General features: G+C 41.6%; 1 protein-coding gene across 8 annotated transcripts in view; it reads right to left on the bottom strand.

The window, feature by feature from the left end:
- The window catches only part of LOC138250560 (uncharacterized), a 454,823-nt gene that overhangs the window by 394,768 nt on the left and 37,934 nt on the right, over window positions 1–22,121 (bottom strand). For all 8 annotated transcript variants that reach the window (XR_011194983.1, XR_011194984.1, XR_011194981.1 and 5 more), the window contains exons 2-3: window positions 7,405–8,136; window positions 2,909–7,260 (exon numbers count right to left, since the gene is read on the bottom strand). Coding sequence is in view for 4 of the 8 variants with exons in the window: in XM_069205561.1 (XP_069061662.1) it covers window positions 2,909–7,260; window positions 7,405–8,136 (5,084 nt within the window). In the remaining 4 variants the exon portion in view is untranslated. The remainder of the gene's footprint in view (window positions 1–2,908; window positions 7,261–7,404; window positions 8,137–22,121) is intronic.

The raw sequence follows: 22,121 nt of genomic DNA, 5'->3' as shown, positions 1-22,121 counted from the left end.
AATATGAAACAATTATCAGGGAACCCATTTACTCCTGACATCAGGAAAGAGAGGTGACCAGGGAATTAAATCCAGAGCAGAATCCAATAGACGTTCCAACAGCTACAAGCAAAAATAGTAGAAAGTGTCAAAGAACACCTTGAAAAATAAAAGAACTATGCATTGTGATGCAGCCTTCAATTGGAAACACGTCCTTATATATGATTCATTCAGGAACTGACAAAGCAGGAAAACAGTCTACTTCATCTTGTCCTAGAAACCTTGAATAACATCCTGCATCTATGGAAGGGCAAGCTGTAAGACCTGTTGAAGCCTCTTTCCTGAAAACCAAGGTGATCATTTACTAAACGAAGAAAACCAAGACTGCCGTCCCTGAATTCCGCACTCCTGCTGACACTCTTTATACCTGGTGCGGAAGGCAGACCATGACCGCAAGTGCAGAGACACTAAAGTAGTCCTTGCATGTTCAAGTGAACCGATTTACAATAAACCACAAAGAAAATGCTTCTTGGGTAAAGATATGAAGTTCACCTTTAATGCCAAGCTTGGTATAATTCAATTCAGCAGTTTGTGCAACATTATCGTAATGGGTTTGAAATTAACATGAAATGCATACATATTTGTATTACATAACAGGTAGAGGCGGAGTTCAACCACTTTTGCCTTCCATAATGAGGCTATAGGCACTGTATATGGTATGGCCTGCAAAATCCATCATGGTTTACAAAAAAACATACATTTCGAAGAGTATCCACAGGGCGGTATGACATTTTTACATTCAGGTGCACTGCCCTAACATATTCTATACATGGGCAGATAAATGAATGAATGAATTCTTGGCACTTACTTCCTTTCACTTCCCAAACTTCACTTCAAAGTCCACTTGAATTCAAATGTGTTTGAACTGAAGCAGTAAAACAAACACTAAAGCAAATATCTGAAAACAATATTACCAACACAAAAAACTACACTAAAGAGATTCTCACAAACATCTTAACAACTGGAAACCCCCATTCACAATTCCTAAGGCCCACATGCAAAAATGACCCACTTTCATCCTAATAACTTTGCTCTATCCTCATCTTTTGCCTAACGAGATACAAAACATCAAAACGATGCCTCATCAGTCGTAGAAAGCCATTTTTCCCAGACACACAACACTATCCCTAAAGTTCACCATATATAACACTCCTGAACTGTACTATACTATACTGTACAATACACTAATTTCCAAAATCAAGGAATGTCTCCATTGCGGTTAGCCCTTCTCAATACTATCAGCTACCATATCAACCGGGCTAGTTAAAAAACAAATAATACATTTACATACTTGAACAGCAAGACCAATGAGTCACTAACCTCTGGAACAAGGTGCTGAAATCCCTTCTATAAAAATAAAAAAAACTCTAAAATAGAGTACAACTAGCAGCACTTCAGAGATGTTCTAGAGATTTCAAATATGCAGTAAGACTCACTGCCTAACACCTACAATTATTTCTAAAGCAAATACGGCTCGGCAATCACAGTCTTCTCAGTAAAGAGCAACAGTCCAGGATAAAAAAAAAAAAAGAGTCAATGTCCATTCTTAGCATTGTCTTGCTACTTTATACCTTGTATTTCATTGAACAACCTAAACCATCTTGGCACCTCAAGACCACTTTAACTGGTTTAGATACTTTAAAGGCCAGCCCCAGCCTAGCATCAACAATCTGATCCTGTACTTGACCTAATAGATCTGCATTTGAACAATGTGTTGCAAAACATCTAAAAAGGATGACCAGGCGTAAAGCAGCTGCTAAACACTTGTCTGGCTTTTGTGTTTCAGACCCCGGAGAGGTGAGCATTAGGCACAAGGCCGGAGTGTTACTTTGATGAATGTGTGACTACAAGCACACCTTCCTCCCGAAGGATCTATGATATGAGAGCAAAGCCACTAAAAAGTATCTCAGAAGGACATCGGTACCATTGGGTATTATTTTACTTTAGTTAAGTGTACCATGCCATACCACAGGGCATTCAGTGTTATTGCTCTTACTATTGATAGTCAATCAAGGAGTGACATTAGGGAGTCCATCTTGTTCCTGAAGAGGAGTCTAGGGGTAGACTCCGAAACATGTAGACCAACCAGGAGGTAAGGTACAGAGTATACCCCCACCTCTGATGGCCCATTTTAACCATATGACCCGTAAGACAAATTAAATTAGTAACAAAACCCAGAGGCAGGCATTTTTAATTCATCTAAGACCCCACCACTCCTATCCATTTAAAAAAAAGTAACTTTGATGAAACTACATCAGTGCTCCCATGTGTTCCGTTGGTCGTACCATGCCCAGTTCTGCAGCGGAACAGGAGGAAACCCAATGATGAAGCATGCAGGGTTAACCCTGGTGGGTGAGGGTTTTTCCACACATAAAATCTTTTTTCTTTGCCATGTCCACCCTGTGGGCTGGGCCATTTTAGAATGTAACATTGGCTTTTGCAACTTTGATACCAAGCTTTAAAAGTGTGTAAGCTGACATGAAAGTAGGTTCTTACAAGAGAAAGAGAGCTCAAAGACAAAACATTTATTTGTCTTAAAGTTCAGTTAAAAACATATTGTCTTAAGACCTCAATGTGCCAAAGGACTTAGTAACTTCAACATGCCGGCTTAACAAGCAACTGTAAAAATACTGCCATAGTTACAATTTTGACAGAAAAATTAAATTCACCAATAAACATGGGTATTTTCAGCTGTAGACTACATATGGTCTTAATGTAATGAAAATTGAAAAATGAAATATTTAAATAAAACAAGAGTCCCTACATAGGTTATTACATTCTGATTTAATTTCAAGGAGCCTTGAGGCACACACAAGCCACACAAACATTCATTCAATACATTTGTTCATACTTGCAGTATTTGACTTACTTGGCTAGAGTTGTTTTTCCTGAACCAGGAACGCCTCTCAAAAGAATGAGCAACTTATGACCAGAAGGCTTAGAAGGAACTGCTGTACATGAAAAACGATCCACATCTTCAGATTTGTATTCAATTTCGTGTTCTTTCCAAAATTCCGTTTTGATTTTACAGTGATGATCACTCTTAGACAGAACATCTTCATCACTATTTCTATCAGCATAGGCCATATATTTGTACATATCATCCTCGTCACTAGACTCATTCTTCTCAACAGACTTGGAACAATCCCACATGCTGCTGGTATTCCTTTTACGGTAAACATCATAACCATTGTGATGAGGTTCATTACTTCGAAGAGGAGAAGTACATGGCCTGTGTTGTGAATGTGGATGATGTTCTCTTGTTGAGAGGAAAGAACTCCCCACAAAGGATTTATTTGGGGGGCTTCTACTCCTTAAAGATGAAAAGAGATGTGATGGTTCATTTGGAGGACACCCACGTCTTGAAGGAGGGAATGTGATTTCTGAATGTGGTGTATCACAAGGAGAACCATACCTTGAAAGAGGCAAAGTTGTTGGTGTAAATCGGGTATCACTAGGAGATGCATATCTCGAGGAGGGGAATTTGTTTACTGCATCTGGTAAATCTACAGGCGCTCTATACCTTGATGGGTGGAAGTCATCTGCAGTACATTGTGTCTCATCAGGAAGTTGAAACCTTGAAGAGGGGTAAAAAATTTCTTCATGCAGCGAACTGGAAGGTCGACACTTTAAAGGTAAAAAATCATTTTCTGAATGTGCTTTATCAGGAGGTTGATAAAATGCAGCAGAAGCGAGTGTTGCATCATTAGAAGGTGGATACTGTGGAGGGGGGAAATCATTTTCGGAATCTGACGAATCCTGAGAAGGGCTATACCTTGAAGAGTGAAAATCTTTTCCTAAATCAGCAGTAGGTCGATACCTTGAAGAGAAAGAATCCTTTTTAGACTGCAGTGTACCACTAAGATGATGATAAACTGAAGGGAAGAAAGTGCATTCTGAACTCTGTGTCTCTTTCGGACTTCGGCATCTTGAAGAGATTTTTGATCTCAATGGTTGGTCGGAACGATATTTTGAAGGATTATCAGTATGAGATCTTGATGGTGGGAATTCAACTGCTACATGTGGGTCATCTTTCGGAGGTTGATACCATGAAGAAAGAAAATTATTTGCTGTATATGGTGCATCCCTAGAGAATTCTTGCCTTGCAGGAGAACCATTATTTGTCCTTTCTTGTTTACTATTGGGAGGGCAATATCTTGAGGGAGGAAAATCACTTTCAACATAAATTTCATCACTAGGGGGAGGGTAATTTAAGGGGGGTGCACCATTTATTACACGAGGTGTATTTGGTGGAGGTCCATTATTTTGTGAGGGATAATTATCACCATTCCTACAAGAAGGTATATTAGTTGCTGGATGTGGTAAACTTGGAGATGGTGCAAGTCTTGTAGAAGATAAAGTACTTGTTGCAGGATATGGTGAACTGGGAGACGGTCCATTTCTTGGGGAGGGTAAATTACCAGTGAGATGTGGTGTACTATGAGGAGGGCCAAATCCAGAAGACGAAAAGGTACCTGATTGACCAAGAGAATTGGAAGGTGGTTCAATCCTTGATCGGGGAAAAGGACCTTCAAAATTTGGTGAATCAGACAGTGGAACATTTCTTGGAGGGGGGAAAGTACTTGACGGACATGATGTATTTGGGTAAAGCCCTTTCCTTGGAGGGGGCAAAGTGTTTGTCTCCTTAGTTGTACTGAGAAGATGTCCAACCCTTGGAGGAGGTAAAGTAAATCCTTGATCAATTGTATTGGCAGGAGGTCCATTTCTTGAAGATGAGAAGGTACTTCCTGGTTGTGGCTTATTAAAATTAGTGGAATTCAAAGATGGGGGTAAAGTAGTCAATGCTAGTGCTTTGTCAGCATTAGCATGATACCCAGTACTGGCAGACTGTGGTGCACTAACAGGCGTCTGAGGTCGAGAATAGTGAAATTTAGTCCCAGGCTGTGACTGTGCTGAAGGTGGTTTATCAAGATGGGGAACGGTATTAGCTGAATGCTGTGAAAAAATGGGAGGCGTTGTAAGTGGACTAGGACAAGCGCTACCACAGCGGGATGCATCTTGAGAAGGTACATTACTAAAAGAAGGAAGCATATTTGTTGATCCTAATGTACCGGTGGAAAGGTCCTTGCATCCAGTGGGGAAAGTACTTACTCCATGTGTTTTATCAAAAGGAGAGATATTGCCTTGACGGGGTAAGGCACTGGCTAAATGATTATCACCACCAGGAGGGTCAGCACCTGGAAGGGGTGATGAGGTTGCTACATCTGCTGTACTGGGAACAGACGCATTAATTGGAGGGCGACAATTATTTGCTGTATACAATGAATCAGTAAGAGTCTGGTTGGGAGGAATAAAGTAATTTGATGGAGGTGGTCTAATACTTGATGCAGATGTTGCGGGTGGATATATTATGCTTACTGTGGCAGAAGGCAAAGAACAGGTTGGAGCAGGAGGCAATGAGTTGGCAGGTGGGGCTGGTGGCAAAGAGTTTGTCAGAGGAGGAGGCATAGAGCTGGCAGAAGAACAAGGGATAGACAAGGCAGGTTGATGTGGAAAAGCACTTACTGTAGGAGGAGGCACATTACTTGGCAATGGCAACGATCCTGGAGGCCTCAAAGGGCCTGGTGGAGGAAGAGAAAAAGTGCTTGCAGGAGAAGCACGTGGGAAATGGCTTCCTGGAGGAGGGAAAGGGCTTGCTGGAGGAGGGAGAGAATGTGGTGGTGGCGGTGGTGGTGGTGGGTGAGGTGGGGGAGGAGGAGGGGGGAGTGAACTTAGTGGGGGAAGAGGTAGTGAACTTGGAGGAGGAAGAAGAGAACTTGGTGGAGGAGGGAAAGAACTTGGTGGAGGAGGGAAAGAACTAGGTGGAGGAGGAGGGAAAGAACTAGGTGGAGGAGGAGGGAGAGAACTAGGTGGAGGCGGAGGGAGAGAACTAGGTGGAGGCAAGGGCAGAGAACTAGGAGGAGGAGGAGGAGGAGGAGGGAGAGAACTTGGAGGCAGGAGAGAAATAGGTGGAGGAGGGAGAGAACTTGGAGGAGGAAGAAAAGAACTTGGTGGAGCAGGAGGGAGAGAACTTGTGAGAGGTGTACTGAGGTATGGTGCATTACTTGGTGGGGGAAAACTACTTGCAGGTGTAGGTCCAGGATAGGCTGCATAATTATAGGTACTTGAATACGGTGCACTGCTTGGAGGGGGGAAAGCAGATCCAGGATACGCTGGGGTGCTGTAATTAGTAGAAAGAGGAGCATAATTTGGATATGCAGGATATGTCACTTGAGGGGAGAAAGTACCTGTTGGATATGGCTGGTAAGTCAGATTGTGACTGTATGGTGTAAAGGTTGGGCCCTGTGGAAAACTTAATGTCTGTGGCTGTTGCCAACTAGGCCAAGGCGGAGGCATTGAAGTATTCCAACATGTTGATTGTATGTGTCCACCAAATTGCTGCTCTGCTCCTGAACTGGCTGGCCCATAACTGTAAATGTTTTTGTGTTTATTTCCTGATTGCCATGTTGAGTCTGCCTTACTGCTATGTGCTCCCCCTTTATTCTGAGGTACTAACAGACTCTGTTCATTTTCCTGTGCACTGTCCACCAGGTCATCACTATCTTCAAGTTGTTCCAGTTCTTTATAGAACTGGCTTAATTCATTATCTATTTCAACTTTCTCGCCGGATTTAATTAACGAGTCATCCACTTTTTTAGCTTCATTGAACAGCTTAGAAGTCGCAACGTCTGAACTTTCACCTGCACCAACTTTGGTATTGTCTATGCTGTTTTCCCTTTTCAAATCAGTTTTGCAAAGGGGCCCTATAAACACCTTACTAGTCTCATACTTTTCTATCTTACTCTTACCCTGAGATTCCAAGCACAGTAATGTGTTTACATTTTCCTCAGAGCCTAACTCTGCTGATTCAGTTAAGGGGGGACATTCTTGCTCCAACTGAAAAGGACACATATTTTCTATGGCAGCAGAACTGCAGGATTCATTCTGCAGTGAATTAATACTACCGCTTTCAGGGGTCTTCAAAACGTCAGAATTTTCAGTCTCATTTGAAGTTTTCACACTTTCCCCATCTGTATGAACATTTGAACATTCTCTCTTGTTTTGGTCATTCTCCAGTATCTCTTTTGGCAGCGGTCCTTCTAACCTATGGTGAAGGATCAAGTGACAGGCCTCTCCTGTTTTACACTTTTTAGAACATGGCTCATCTGTTAGTTCACTTTCATATTCCAATACATTTGCTCTTTTCTCAGCTTTCTGCACCTAGAAAAATCATAAAAAGAGTTACTCTTAATACGCATCACTTTTTATTATGGCAACAGAATAAACCCACCTCCCATCATGATCTTTACAGCACTGCTATTTCAATTTATGTAAAGTATTTTCAAAATATACAGCGTGACTGACCGACAGAATGCTGGGTTCAAGTTCATGGGTTTCCAATACATCTGAACTTTCAGCCTCATGAGATGTTTCCTCATTTTTGTCATCACATGCTTTGGCAGATCCAGTCTCCTTTGACTCTCTTTCAATAGTTTCTTGCAATTGAACTGGTTCTAAACTAGACCTAGAAACCAAGTAAGAGGTAGCAACTGATTTTGATTCTGATCCAGTGGTTTCTTGCCCTGGAGGCACTTCCAATTTACCATTCAACCCTAAATTAGAAACCTCTTCAGATTGCAATCCTGTTTCAATCTTCTGTTGTTCTGGGAGAACTCTCTCGTCTGATTTTGATTCAATTTCAATCGTCTTCTGTTTTGTAGGCGAGACAGCATCGTATTTTGCTTCCAGACTTGGAGATCCTTTTAATGGATCAAAAGGTTTAGAGTTCAAGACTTCACTTGATTTTGATTCAGTTTTATTTGGCCCATGTCCTAGAGGCAAGATTCCATCTGACTTGGTTTCCCCTTCAATCTTTTCTTGGGTTGCAGAAAATCCTACGGTATTACAAGGACTACAGTCAAAGGAATCCTCAATTTTAGATTCAGTTTCAATGTCTTCTTGCTCTTGCAGTCCTTCTGTTCCATCTAGAGGTTTCAAATGGGAGGTTTCCTCCGATTTCAGTTTCTTATAGCATGGCTCATACGTTGATGTTTTTTCACACTGTAATTCACATGTTTTTCTTTCAGCATTCAGCATCTACAAAACAAATAAATATGTTAAAAAGCTATGACTCACCAAATGAGTGACAAACTAAACATGCTTTAACCACACATCCTCTGTAAAGCAGAGCTATGTAGGTTACATTTCTTTAACCTACATTTATACCAAATGCAAACCAGACAACTTGTTTTTCGAGACAAATCTGTTTTTAGTGAAACATCCCCGTGCAGGATAGCTTTCAGCAAACCTCCACCTTTGTTTTCAGCAAATAACTTAGAGCCCCATTCACACAGACCACAAGATTTGTCACCGGTCTGTGCTCTTCCGGCCGAAAGGCTTCTATCGCATTTCCATGGCTCGAAAAAGGAGTTCTGCTGGAGTGTATGTAAAGTAGTCACTAATTTGTAAAATAAATAGTAATTGCAGGGGCCAAATATTTCTCTCAAGAGGCTAATGGTTGTGCTGCAAAAGGCCCAGGGTGACCAAATACCCAGGCTGCCTTGTCTTTATTACACCTCATGCCTATTTCTTCTACCACATTAAAATTCCTGCTTCTTTGTTTCACTCTTGCTGGTTCTTTTTCATCACTGCTTTCTCCCTTTCAAAACATTTTCTTAGATTTCTCTTCCCCCTTCATGCTTCCTTTTCTGCATTTCTCTCTCCAGTTCCAAGTCACAGTGCATGATGGAAAATAAGGCCTGGTCCTCAACACTGCTCAGAAACAAAACTATACTAGTACCACCATCTGTAGCTAATCACAGAGTTTAAGTTTTATTTCAAATGGGTGGATGTGTTCTCATAAGTGACCTTAAAAACAAGCATACGTACATTCTGGGTTGAATTGGCAGTCAAGGAAATCTTTTAAGTGCTGGGAAAAGAGTTCCATAATAGCATTAGTGAAAGACTGTGAAATTTAGAAGGACTTTTAAAATGCTTTATCATGGCTTTTATTAAGTTACTGCAATAATTACGTTTTAAATCAATAACTGTTATGAGAAATGCTGCTATATTTTCTGAATGAAAAGAGGCTAGGGGCCTGATGTAGATTTTGGCAGACTGCTTACTCCATCACAACGGTGACTGACAGCCTATTCCTGCAAAATTTAAATCACACTTTATCCTATAGATTTTCGATTTTGGTAGATGGGCTATCCAACATTGTTGTTACGAAGTAATCCATCCGCCGACATCTAAATCAGGCTCAAATATCTTTCAACACAACAATGTGAAGTAATAATTTGATGGAGCTATAACGGCCTTAATTTCACTATGAGCAATATATAGTGAAATCATAGATGACTTATGTCTAAACCTTTTCCCGAGTGGTGTCAGAGCTATGAATGTGATGTTAAGTTTTCGACTTTTTACTTGCTCCTGGTGGCCATCAGCCCTAGGAGACACACCCACTCCCTCCAACCAAAACGGAAGCCTCAGAATCATCATTAACAACAAGCTCATCATGAAATCACAGATCAACGCTGTCTCCTCTGCCTACTTCCTCACTTTGTGCAGCCTACGCAAAATCTTCAAGTGGCTAGACATGAGATGCACTGTGACAAAGGCCCTAACCACCAGCCAACTGGACTACATTATTTGAAAGATCAGATTGTAACTACTGGTTTTATATGTCTGCAATCAATTCACCAGTTAAAAGCCATTTATCTCGCAAATTTGTTAAAAACTGATGTAAATTCTGATCCAGTGGTTTACCTGGTACTAGAGTGAAATTAATCAGAGATTGAGCACTTCATTCAGGAAAGAGTGCATTTACATTTCATTGCTCAATAACGCAGGCTAAAGCAAATAAAAGCCCCTCGCATCATGTAAGCTGTAGTTATAGTTTCCTGAACTTCTTAACCAACTGACCATTGACTACAAGACATATCTGAACATATCACTGGTCCAAACTTAAGATTACTTGTAACAATGATACCACTGCCCTTTAATCAAAGGGGACAGGCCTTGACGGTCAGATTCAAATGTTTTTGCTCTTGCGGATGTTTTAATTTCCTCAGCTGTAGTACCCATGACTTTAAAGACAATGCAGGTCTGTCATGATCCTAGTGCTTTTTGTCTCCTAGATTTCCAGCTTGTTGTCTACAGATTTGCACATAAGTTCATCCTGAAATACGGACTGTTACATACAATGTCAAGTTGCTGCCAGTCCTTCTGCAAGTTTTTTCACCTTTCCCAGCGCAATAACCATCATCTCAAAAAACCAGCAGGATATGCAAGACTACAAGTAGTACGGCATTGATTTAATATATTTTAATATGCATAGACTGATAGGACTAGAGTCTAAAAGTATAGCATATGCTTTAGTGAGGTCCCACTTAAGAGGAAGAGTGGGTCATCTTCAATCAAGAAGATCTTACATATGTCTATCAGAAAAAGAAGATTGAAAGAATAGGGAAACACAGAGTTTCTAAAAACATAAGAGGAACTTTATCTAGTTCCTAGCCACGACAATCTGCACATACCAGCCAAAATGCAGGCTACACATTACTTTCCTGTGGTCACCAATTAGGGACCAGGATGCTAGAAGTTATACATTTCTGCCATATCTCACACCATCAATACTAATATTTGTTATACTAATGATGATTTACAGGCTCTATCACCATACGGACTCTTAGTGCTAGGAAGGTGAAAGATAGCCAATAGCAAAAAAATACCAAGATTATTACTTGAAAATTATGGTTTTACGAAGCAAAATGTTCCTTAATACTAGCAGTAGGGAACTCCAAAAACGGGACTGACTGACTCCCATAATTGCTTCTGGTGGTGTTATGAAGCATCAGTAAAATAAAAAAATACCTTTAAAAGGCATGATGGTGGTATTTTTATTTTATTTTTCATGCATTAAAAAAAGAAAGAAAAAGCAAACGTGTTGGGGAAGGGTAATGGAGAAGCTAGCTAGGAGGAGGAAAGGGAAAAGCAGCGCATGGAGAGAGGGAGAAAGGCACACAAGCCAGTGGAGGGCCCTCCAGAATGGAACAAACGTAAGCAACTTCAGAATTGATTTCAGCCTCAATGACACGGCCTAACAAGTTATGCCTAACTCATGAGGCCTAACAAGTTATATCTCACTGAAAAGGCCAAAATATTAATCAGCAGGAATGGGGGTATTGCAGTCAGAAAGTGTTCCACTGCCAGTATGCAAGCCTTTTACCTGGACACATAGATGCACATCAGTTACTATTATTGAGTAGAGTTTAAGCAGTAGCAGTGGATTTTGTAATCTATGTACTGGCTATTGCTGGTTAGTTATTTCCAGATGGAGGTTGTTTTGACAATTCTCAATTAAGAAGAGAGACTTGGAAACATACAGATTACTTTCCAGTCATCTTCATTAAACTGGAACTGTATGATAAAATGTAATTCCTGAGGTCATAATGCAAATGTAAGCTGACAAAACCAATGCATGTGCAACAATTAGATGTGCTTGATTTAAAGTGTACTGTAAAATAAGGTTTATGTTACATAAGAAAATGCACAAACCAGTCAAATAAAAATAAAAAACTTTAACAAACCAATCACTATATACTTCCTTTTGTTCCTAATCAGTTCAATCACCCAGAGGCAGGCCTTCAGGGGGGGGCTGGCAACATGGATTCGCACAGGCTTACAATGTTCAGTCAGGAATTTATCCACCAGTCCCTAGATGTACTGGCTGTAAGAGAGGGCTTCAGCAGTAGAAACTCCGAGCTGTTGATCAGTGTCTAGGATTGAGTCGTAGGGAGGAAAGATGGAACCCAAGTGATATCCGCCCTGGAGGATTTCCTGACTGAGCATAGAGGTGGTGGGGAATTTGTTATAGCAGGTGACTTGAATGCTACCTTTGAACCCCTCACCTCAATAGACCATGGTTTTCAGACAAGAGACAGAGGGGAGAATTCCGTCCCTAGATCTCCCACCTGTTAAGTGATTCCAGAGGGCAGCGCAGATACTTTTTCAAACTCGAACTTTTGACTTAAGAGCTGCAAATGGGCAGCACTCATCTGAGACTGGGGGCAACCTGGTAATACAAGTTGTATCGACTACATGTTGATCAGCTCAAACAGCTGGATTAACGTCCATGACATGGTGGTGTTTGATAGGAGGGACAGCGACCAGAATGCTCTTAGCTTGACCTTGTTGGCCTCTCCATCGCCAGTACCCCAAAGCCCAGGGCCGTGCCCAAGTCAGTAATGTTAAACTCTCTAATAATGGCAAGGCAATTAAATGTGGATGGGTCACAAGACAACCCCAACTTGTGGAGGCAGCTAACTCCATGGCCACAGAGTATGCTAAGCTACTAAATAACCTCACCCAAGATGACAGATAGTTGGCTTTGGCAAAATGCCAAAGCCCATGAGCCCTTCTTGAAAAATATTATAAAGTTGTTGGCCAAGACATTAAGATCCCATAGATGAGGCAAAAAGAATCTCCCTGGTATACCAAGGCTTGTAGGGCAGCCAAAATTCTTCTATTACAAGCGAATACTACCAAGGATAGCAGATTGTGCCTTGTAGCCCAAGCTAGAAGAAAGTACTGGAAAGGTCAAAGAGCGACTGAGAAGACTCCTTAAGAAACAAGTAGGCCCAAGCTCTGTCTATCAAAGATAACGTAAAAATCGGGGCTAACCTGGCATTACGAATCAATGGTGGCAAGAGACCTGTAAAATATTTTGTACAACCCCAGTAATGGGTCTCTCATTTTGGCAACCTACACTTATGCCTGAACACCAAAGGGTGGGTGGACGCGGACTCTCAGTTGGTAGAAAAACTGAAGGATCAAGACAATCTAGAGGTAACCCTTGGAGAGACAAAGGGAGCTATTCGCTCTATGCTGCGGAGTAAGGCATCCAACCCCGACCAGATCCCAAAAGATCTTTACAAACTCAATTTGGGTATTTAGGGTTCTTATTTGAATATATCTTTCTAATGCAATCTTAAATGGTATGCCTGTTCCAGATTCTTGGCGGATGGCAAAAATAATTCCAATACACAAGAAGGGCCAGTAGAGTGCCCCCCGTAATTATAGACTGATTAATCTAATCGATGTCTCCAAGAAGATCTTCTGTAAACAAATTATGAATCATATCAGAGTGGGTAGGGGAGAATTACATTTTATCTGAGTTTCAGGCAGGGTATAGGAGCGGTGTTAGCAGGATAGATCAGATTTTCTGCTTCAACTGCCTCTTCTGGAAGGCAGAGACGGTAAATAGGGGATGGCTTTTTTTTAGCATTCACTGATCTACATGCTGCCTTTGATTTGGTACCCCGAGCCACCCTTTGGACAATTGTGGATAAGATAGGTATCCCCTCCAACCTACTGGCTATGCTGATAAGGCTACACACGTAGAACTATGCTTTTGTAAGATGGGCGGACAAAAGGCAGTTGACCTCACTTATAAGCATTTGGAAGGGAGTCAGGGATGCGCATTGGCCCCCACCCCACTCTCCCTCTATATAAATGATGTTCTGAAAAGGCTGGACAGGGACGGCTGTGATGCGGGCGACTAGGAGAGTGCCGGCTCTGCTCTTTGCAGATAACACTCTCCTAATCTCCAAATCGCTATGCAGATTGCAGCAGTGTTTGGATGATTTTAACACTTTTTGTCTGGAGTGCGGTTTGGAAGTTAACAGTGTTATTTTAAAGCAGCTAGAGCCAAAAGCTTAGAAATGCAAACTCTGTTGATTCAGCCCCAATCAAGCAAGTATTTAAGTTTGACTGCCTAAGGCTGAGGCTATCACCCAACTTAAACTGGTCTATTAAGGTTTCCAAGCCTGACTGCAGACTACTGCAGTACTCATCTCGATTGTTAACGTTATTTAATAAAACCTTCTCCAAGAAAACCGCTCCAGCAATAGAAATCTACAATACCAAGGTTTTGGGTACAGTTTTATATGGAGCAGCGATATGGGCTGTGCCAACTGTAATGTTCTATGTCTCTCAGACAATACGTTTCTCATGCAGTTGTTTGCACTACCTAAGATCGATCCGCTCGTCTTGCTGTACTTAGATCTGGCATTCAAGACAATTTCTTGGAAAGTCGAGGTCCGACTTCTGTTGTATTGGCACAGGATATGGTCCTGATTCTGCCCTGACCGCACCTAGAGCATCTGTTAGAGATGCACTAGCCCTTCTAAGTATCCATGAATATGCTCATGCATAGTCTTTGCTTAGGAAGTTGGAGTTGGAAGGTTTATGGGTAGCACCGGAGGCCAACAGACCCAGCTCCAGAATCATGATTAAATTTGCCTACTGGCAAATGGTGTATCAAGAAGTTATAAGTAATAGCAAAGGCTCCTGGAATTTTGGGAGTTTAAGCTGTCCCAAGCTACAAGGACAGGATCGATAAGATCACTCCCACTTTGCCCAGAAAACTGTTTTAACAATTTAAATATCAAACTTTACCTGTTAAGTCCTATTGTGCTAAGTGGGCAAGTATATATCAACAGAGCACCGAGTGTCCAGGATGTAAGGGACCTCTAGAAAATCTACCTCACTTTTCATTTTTCTGTCCAGCATATGATATCCAGAGGAGAAAATGGTTATTACCTTTGTGCAGATCGCTGGGTGTTAGGAGCTACTTGGTTGCCGCAAGGATATTAAGAACTGACACCTCTAGGTTGGTGGTGTTGGCAGCTGCAAAAAATCTCCAGACAGCCTGGTTTTGTCAGTCCAAGTGGATTTGCGCTACTGATGCTAAAATATCTTATAATACTTCTCTGGAAGGAATGCCTCAAATACCTGAAGTTTAGCTTTGTTTTAAATTTATTTTATTCTGTGTCTTACATTTTATTTTAGGAATTCCATTATGCATTTTTTTTATCAATCATATTTTCAATATACAGTTTTTATCCTAAATTTTAAGGGTTCATGCACAATGCACTTTAATTCTTAATGATAGGCAGTGTGTCTGAGCTGCCTCATGTTGGTACTTTAGTGCTGGATGGCATGACGGATACATCTAGAGCTATTTTTAGGCTTCCTTTGAGGATTTTTGCTCTACTGGCTTTTGTCCTAGTATGTAATTACTTTACTGGGGAAACTCCCTTTGATTTGTCAACTGTTTGTGCTGTAGGATGCACCTATTATATCTGACTAATTAATTGTATTACATTGGATTATGTACTTTACTTGTTATATTTATGACATTTGTATCTGTTTTATCTGTGTGCTTTTATGGTTCTTCAAACCGAAATAAAGTTGATATGATATGATATGATGAAAAACTGTCATAATTCATTATTTCTGTCAAGTCTCATGTTACACAGTGTGAAGACCTGATAATGTTACCCAAATTTAAATTCCAAACTAGGCTGTTGTATTTGATCACCCCATGCACAAAACTTTGGAGACAGTGCAATAAGATAACATCCATGAGGTCGTAATGCAAGTGTGAACTGATAAAACCAATGCATGTGCAACAATTAGCCATGCTTAATTTAAATTGCACTATAAAATAAGGTTTATGATACATATGAAAACGCACAAACCAGTAAAATGAAAAATCTGTAACAAACTAATCACCAAACACTTCAAAGCACTCACTCATTACTCGTACATACAGCACTTTGAATATACACCGCACTAAAACCCACATGACTTGTTTGTGGTGCGTAAAGCAACAATAAATATAATACAGTAGGATAATACACTCAGTATACTAACAAAGAGGGAGAAGGAGGTTTTTTAGGACGGAGTCTGTCCTCCTTAGAACTTATATAATTTTACAAAAAGGCCCAGCCCGAAGAGGCTAGGCCTTTTAGTAAAAAGAAATACACTGACTTTAATACTGGCACAGAAGACACAACAACCTGTAAATCATTTCAGAGCTGCTAAATAAACGCAATCTATCAAATAAATTTGTAACTGATTTTCATGAAAAAAGGTACTACTGCGTTAACTAGATTGAAGTGCGGCCTAATAAAGTTTATAACACTTTGGCATATCACACATTCTTCCAAGGATGATCCTTTTATTTGCCTAACACACCATTCTGGGTTGCCAGTTTTCAAGCAGTGTGAGTGGCTTAATCAGGTATAAAACTAACAATAGGAGATTCCTTTCTGTGACTAAAGAGATGCCTGTACTTTAAACTAATCTCAAAGTGTAATCAGCTGTTGAACTAAGAATCGTAAGCCTCTCCTTGGTGTAGGTTCCTTGTAGAAACAGAATACTAAGTAACTACGTTCTAAGGGTATAGTCCTTAGTTCTAACACCTTCACATTATGCCACCTTCATAATGCCCAGAGAGTATATTTTTTTGTAAACTACCACTTATGCCCCTAATCAAAAAGACAATTTATCACCTGTAGAAAAAAGAAAGATAGACATAAATCTTATCACAAAAAACAGAATCCAACCCATACCTTTTCCTTCATCAGGTCTGCTGGGCCAGAAGCAAATCTGCTAGCTTTCTTTACTACAGAATTAACTTGAATCATAAAAATGAAAGCAATTATCAGGATGCATAATAGTTGCCATGAAGCGTAAAACTCAAAAGAAAAAGGTGGACAGGGTAAAAGATTTCTTATTTCCTCTGTGCTTGCCAAAATCTGAAAAAGTCAAAATTCTGTGTTTTTTATATAGACCCCTTCTCAGTTTCTACCCTCATCTAATATATCTAACTCCTCTTTTGTAGGCCCCGGAGATGTTCAGTTGCCAAAGGATGATCGTCCAATTTTGCTTGCTCTCTAAACACCGAGCAAGATCAGGCCTGCCTAACCTGAAGGTACTCTGTAAGCACTACAGCTGACGTCACTGGACTACGCATCTTCACTTCAGCTGAAACAACCGGAATTATTAAATCTGTAGTTCTGCGAGCTTTCTGAAAGCTTTCTTGTCATTGGCTTGCACATGCACGGCTTATACTCTAGGTGCTTTGTAGTTCCTGCTTCAAATAACTGTGCCAGATTAAATCCTATTGTTAACACTAAGGCCTCTATCCATTTCTTGAATTTGCACACCAAGCTACTCGAATTTTAACTTCAATGTAGTGATCAATTGCTACGAATTGTCAGAACTCAAGAAGCACAAGTAGGAGTCTAATCAAAACAGAGAATGCTATGCTAACATAGTTTCTTCCTTGCTCCCCACTAATTCCATGCAGTTTAGTATCAGCCCACAACAGGAGACTGACTGATCCTTTGTAGCTATGAGACTAATCATCTGCATTCCAACTGTCAAATTCCTTTCAGAACCATGAGCAAGCAGGGGCTATGGCCTACTCATCCTGCTATCCCGGGGCGCTACCTATTATGGGTCTGAAGTAACTGGGCCAAGTACTACTAATTTCAGCACTTGACTAAGTGGTAGAATGGGTCGAACAGTCCAAGGCTATTCAAGGGGGAGGTAGGTGTGAGGCATACAGTAACCACAATAAGCTGATTGTCCAGTTATATACTTGCTTTTATGAAGAAAAAGTATTTTAATATAAGCACACACAGAATAGAGGCAATACACTAAAATTCACAGTGTCTTAAAGTCAGCATGCTAGTGTCATCTTGGGCAGTATCCCGAAAGTCCCTCCATCTCTTTCTAGTGAGGTTTGTTACTCCTCATTTGATACCGGAGGTGACTTTCAGATGCAGCCCACGCAGATTCCTATGCAACAAAGTCACTTTCGGCAGCACTATATGCTAAACTTGTACAAGTACACAACAGTACTGCCGGCATCAAACAGCCTTACCTGATTGCAGCTGGAACGTGTGGGAGAGCCGGGCGCGTCTTTGTGGACTACTGTCTCGCAATGCAGAAGGTCCGTGACCTCTTGTCGCAAGTGTTTCTCACGGCAGCTAGGGCACAACGATTCAGGGCAACAGCCCTTATTTCACGGATACCCATCTCCTGGCATACTGGGGTCACTGACTGTTTCTGCACAAGGGCATCTGTGCAGCAGTCCCGAGCGGATTAGGAGTCTTACACTTCACTCGCTAGGATCCACACTTCAAGATTCATGCTGGGTCTCTCCCCCTCCAGGAGATCTCGTCCTCTATCACACAGAGTCCGCTGGCCTTGTCAGGCAGGTAGAAGGTTGGTGCTCCAGGCTTGAGGAAAGGGGTCATCACTTCCTAAGTGATGGCCCACTCAGCAGGGAGACTACCAGACTTTGGTCTCTAGTCCTGGTTCCAGTGGCTGTAAGTCTTGTTGATTTTCTCCCCTGTTGATTGGTGCTGTAGAACAAAATGTGGGACTCTGGCTCCCTACTGTTATAGTCCACATCTAGACACAAATATGACTGATTTAATGTCAGGTACTTTGAAATTTGGAATGTGGTTGTCAGCTCTTTTGAAGTTCTCTCTCCTCTGCAGTGTCCTTGATGAAAGAGGAGTGGTTCCAATTCTGATCGACCCACAACACAGGCAAAAAGATCAATGGGGGACCAAACCTGGGTATCAGCCTCCTCTGGAATATGCTTTGTAGAGGATCAAATGCATAAGCCTTTCCCTCTTTCATCACTCCCTAGTATTACAGTGCCAAACCTTTCAAACCCTCAATCTCCCTGACAGTGAGCCCAGACTCCACTAACCAGTAACTCTCCCTGGAATAAAAGAGACCTTTGGGGTGCCCAGTGGACGCTCTGCTCCCCCTCTTCTAGTGTGTGTGTGTTTTACCACCCCAGCTCTCAGTAATGTTAGCAATCTATATCTCCAGTTATGGGTTGCAGTCCTCACCTCCACTAGCCTTTCCAGACCTCGGGCTTCCAAACTGGAACCCAGTGGCCTTTAGGTTATGTACCATGCACAGTCATATACACATCTAAGCATGCATATGCAAGTATTACACACTGTCTGGCACTACACACACATTCACTGTATACGCCAAGGGCAGAATTCACAGGTCTCCATTATGTACCATCCACAGGCACACATACGTCCCAACAGGCAAACGCAAGTATGACAAGTGGTCCAGTTTTGCACACAATCACCATGTAGACCAATGGTGAGTTAAGCACAGAGAAGTGGATCTATGCATGAGTGGGCTAGTAGGCACTATTCCAGTGACACAAGTAAAAAGGTCTGTTCATAGTACTGATCACTATTAAACATAAAACATGCATGCTGCCATTACAGTGATCGCCTCACTTAACTTCTAGGAAGGGCCATAGCCTTCCACTACTATGAGGGTAGTGCCTGGTGTGGCCCTTCCCATCTAACAAGATCGTATTATCATGAGACAGGCCTAGGGCATGGCGCATGCACATGATCTGTGTTTGCCCAGAACCAAAACTCAATGTAGGGGGACCAAGTTAACCATGCAGCTGGGGCACTCAGGGTAATACTAAATTGGTCACTCTTAGCCAGCCTCCTAGAAACAAAATGGGACAGTGTATACTGCTTGCTTTTAAAATTGCATCAATGATATGCAGCACTTGCAATGAACACTCACTATATATACTACAGAATGTTAATAAACTACAAATTACAACAATAAAAATATTTTTAATCAAAGGTGAAAACTAATGCATTTACCAATGCTTGTTTCACTAGTGTATGTGCTCATGCAAGCACAGTTAAACAGCACTAAAGTACTTCATGAGAAGCAAGATTATCATATCTTTCCAAGCAGGAGTAAATACTTAAGAGTGATCACTGACCATTTCAAATGCACGCCTTACACTGTATGGATGCTCACAAACACTAACTTTGTACAGTTCAGTCCATTGCAATTAATAGATGTATACCTCTATCATTAAACTGCAAGGTCAGACCAGGGTACACAGTGTGTTCCACACAAAAGAAGTTCTCACTGATCATCAGTTTTAATTTGGGTGTAGCCCAGTCTTTCAATGCGTGACTTGCTCCAAGTTTCCTCTCATACAATAGCAGAAACAAATATCAATCTATCCACTCACGATCAGCACAGGTGAGAACCTTACTTCCCTTTACCAGAGCCAGAATTTGAAGCCTCAGATATAGAGGGCACAAACAGAGTGGGAACACACTTACCTTGACAACCCAGCACCTAGTTGACTCAAATGCCTTCTGGTAAATACAGTGCATGGTAACACTAACTTCACATTACACAATCATCTGTTGGTGCAGCCAGTGCTGAGCATCTCTAGACATAAGCAGATGTTTTAAGATAGTTGTCTTCACAAGTAGGGAGTAACACATATGGTTAGTGGTGCTAGAAACGGTGCTCCAGGTTTTTTCTGGTCACAGTCCCACTACTTGAGCGCAGGTGAATCAAACAAAACGAGTCAGCTCAATCAGTTTGAGTGAACCTTATCAAACTAAAAATGGGCAGGGGCACACTGCCCTTACATCCCAGCACCCCATTCACTCAGTAACACTTACTTCCATAAAACATTCTCTCATTTTCAGCAAGGTTGGGGTAGCACCTGCGGACTATTTCTAGACAGAAGCTCATGTTTCAGGATAGTTGTCCTTTCATCAGCAGAGAATAACACATACAGTAAGAGGTGCTGGAAATGCTGCTCAACAGTCGTTTTAGGTTACAATCCCACCCCTTGAGCGCAAGTGCATCCCACAGAGCTAGTCATCTCAACTAGCTCGAGGGAGCCTTGTCATACAAAAACAGGGCGGGAGCACACTGCCTTGACCATCCAGCTACAGAGGGCATTAGGGTCTGGATGATCAACGCAATCCACTAGTGGAATGTCAAAGGCATAGCTACTAAGGAGCCACTGTCAGTCATCATTGTTATTTGGCATTTTAGAAGATAAAGGTACTGAAGGTTACATAATGCGCTGCTCCACTGCAGGCCTTAAAATATGGACTTTACAATGTTTCAAATTAAAAATGCAGGATAATACGCAGCTAAAAGTACGTCTGGCACACGTTATTGTTTACCTCAACGAAAAGACCAGACTCTGCTCTTTTTATCCAGGTTACGCAAACAGCTCACACAACATACTGAACTGAGGTATCAAAACAAGAGTTGGAACCTACATTTTTCTACATCCTGGTAGCGAGGCTCCAGATATGGTTCTTAGGTAGGAATCCTTAATTCCTTATGTTTTGATTTATCAAGGACAATACCTTCACAAGGGGTAAAATATTTCTCAATTCCTAATGAGAATTATTCAAGTTGATGAAAAAGGTTAATACTTTTGTTCCTGACAATTTTTGTTTCTAGCCTATAGAGTACTTCTTTCATTGTATTCTAGTTTGGTTTTAGCTGCGTTTCGCAAGCTCTCTGGATTTCTTGTAAATTGTTTGAGTCATTCTGCTTGGTCATTCTATCCCACTCCCCAAATATTTTACTGCTTGGCTTTCGCAAGTTTAGCCTCTTCAAGCAGTATTAGTTTCTTTCTATTTGAATCTTTTTGCTCGTTTGTTTTTCTAGCGTCTTCACTTACTGTGTTTTCTATAGCAACGGAATTGAGTTTTATCAGTCTGTTACACCTCTGTACCCCCCATGCTCAGCTCTCATTGCAGAAGTACTAGTCCTGTTTCAATTAAATCATTTTAGGCCCTCATGATAACAATGGCAGTAAAAATCTCCTACCACCGCGGTGACAACCGCCAACATACCGTCACTGCGGCTACCATCCGTGCGGCTTATGATCAATGCCGGGCTTCCGCTACAAGAAGGGTGGAAATCCGGCAGTGATCATACTGGTGGACGGTGGTAAACTGGCACTGCTACCACCAGCACCGCCACGCCAGCTGAACGCCGCCAGCCGTATGATGACCTGTGATACGGCCTGGCACTGTTCTGCTGGAGGTAGCAGTGCCCCTTCCCTGCCTAAAGACCTCTTTGACAAAGGTAAGCCGGGCTTCCAAAAGGGGAGAGGGGTGGGTGGGTGTTCTGTGTGTGTGTCTGGTTGTGTGCATGAATATGTGTGTGTGTGTGTGTGTGTGTGTGTGTGTGTAAGAATGCATCTGTGTGGGTTGTGTTTTTCGTGGTTGTATGCATGTGAGTGAATGCGTGTAAGAATGGTGAAGTGAGTTTGTGTCTGCATGTCAGTGTGATTGTGTGTAAGAATGTGTGCGTGCATGTCTGGAAGTATGCATGTATGAATGAGTGAATGCCAGTGTGAGTGACTGGGTATATGCCTG

Source organism: Pleurodeles waltl, chromosome 8 (genome assembly GCF_031143425.1).
Source record: "Pleurodeles waltl isolate 20211129_DDA chromosome 8, aPleWal1.hap1.20221129, whole genome shotgun sequence".
Lineage (NCBI taxonomy): Eukaryota > Metazoa > Chordata > Amphibia > Caudata > Salamandridae > Pleurodeles > Pleurodeles waltl.
The sequence above is the reverse complement of the archived record's forward strand: the minus strand, read 5'-3'. Positions and strand labels throughout refer to the sequence as shown.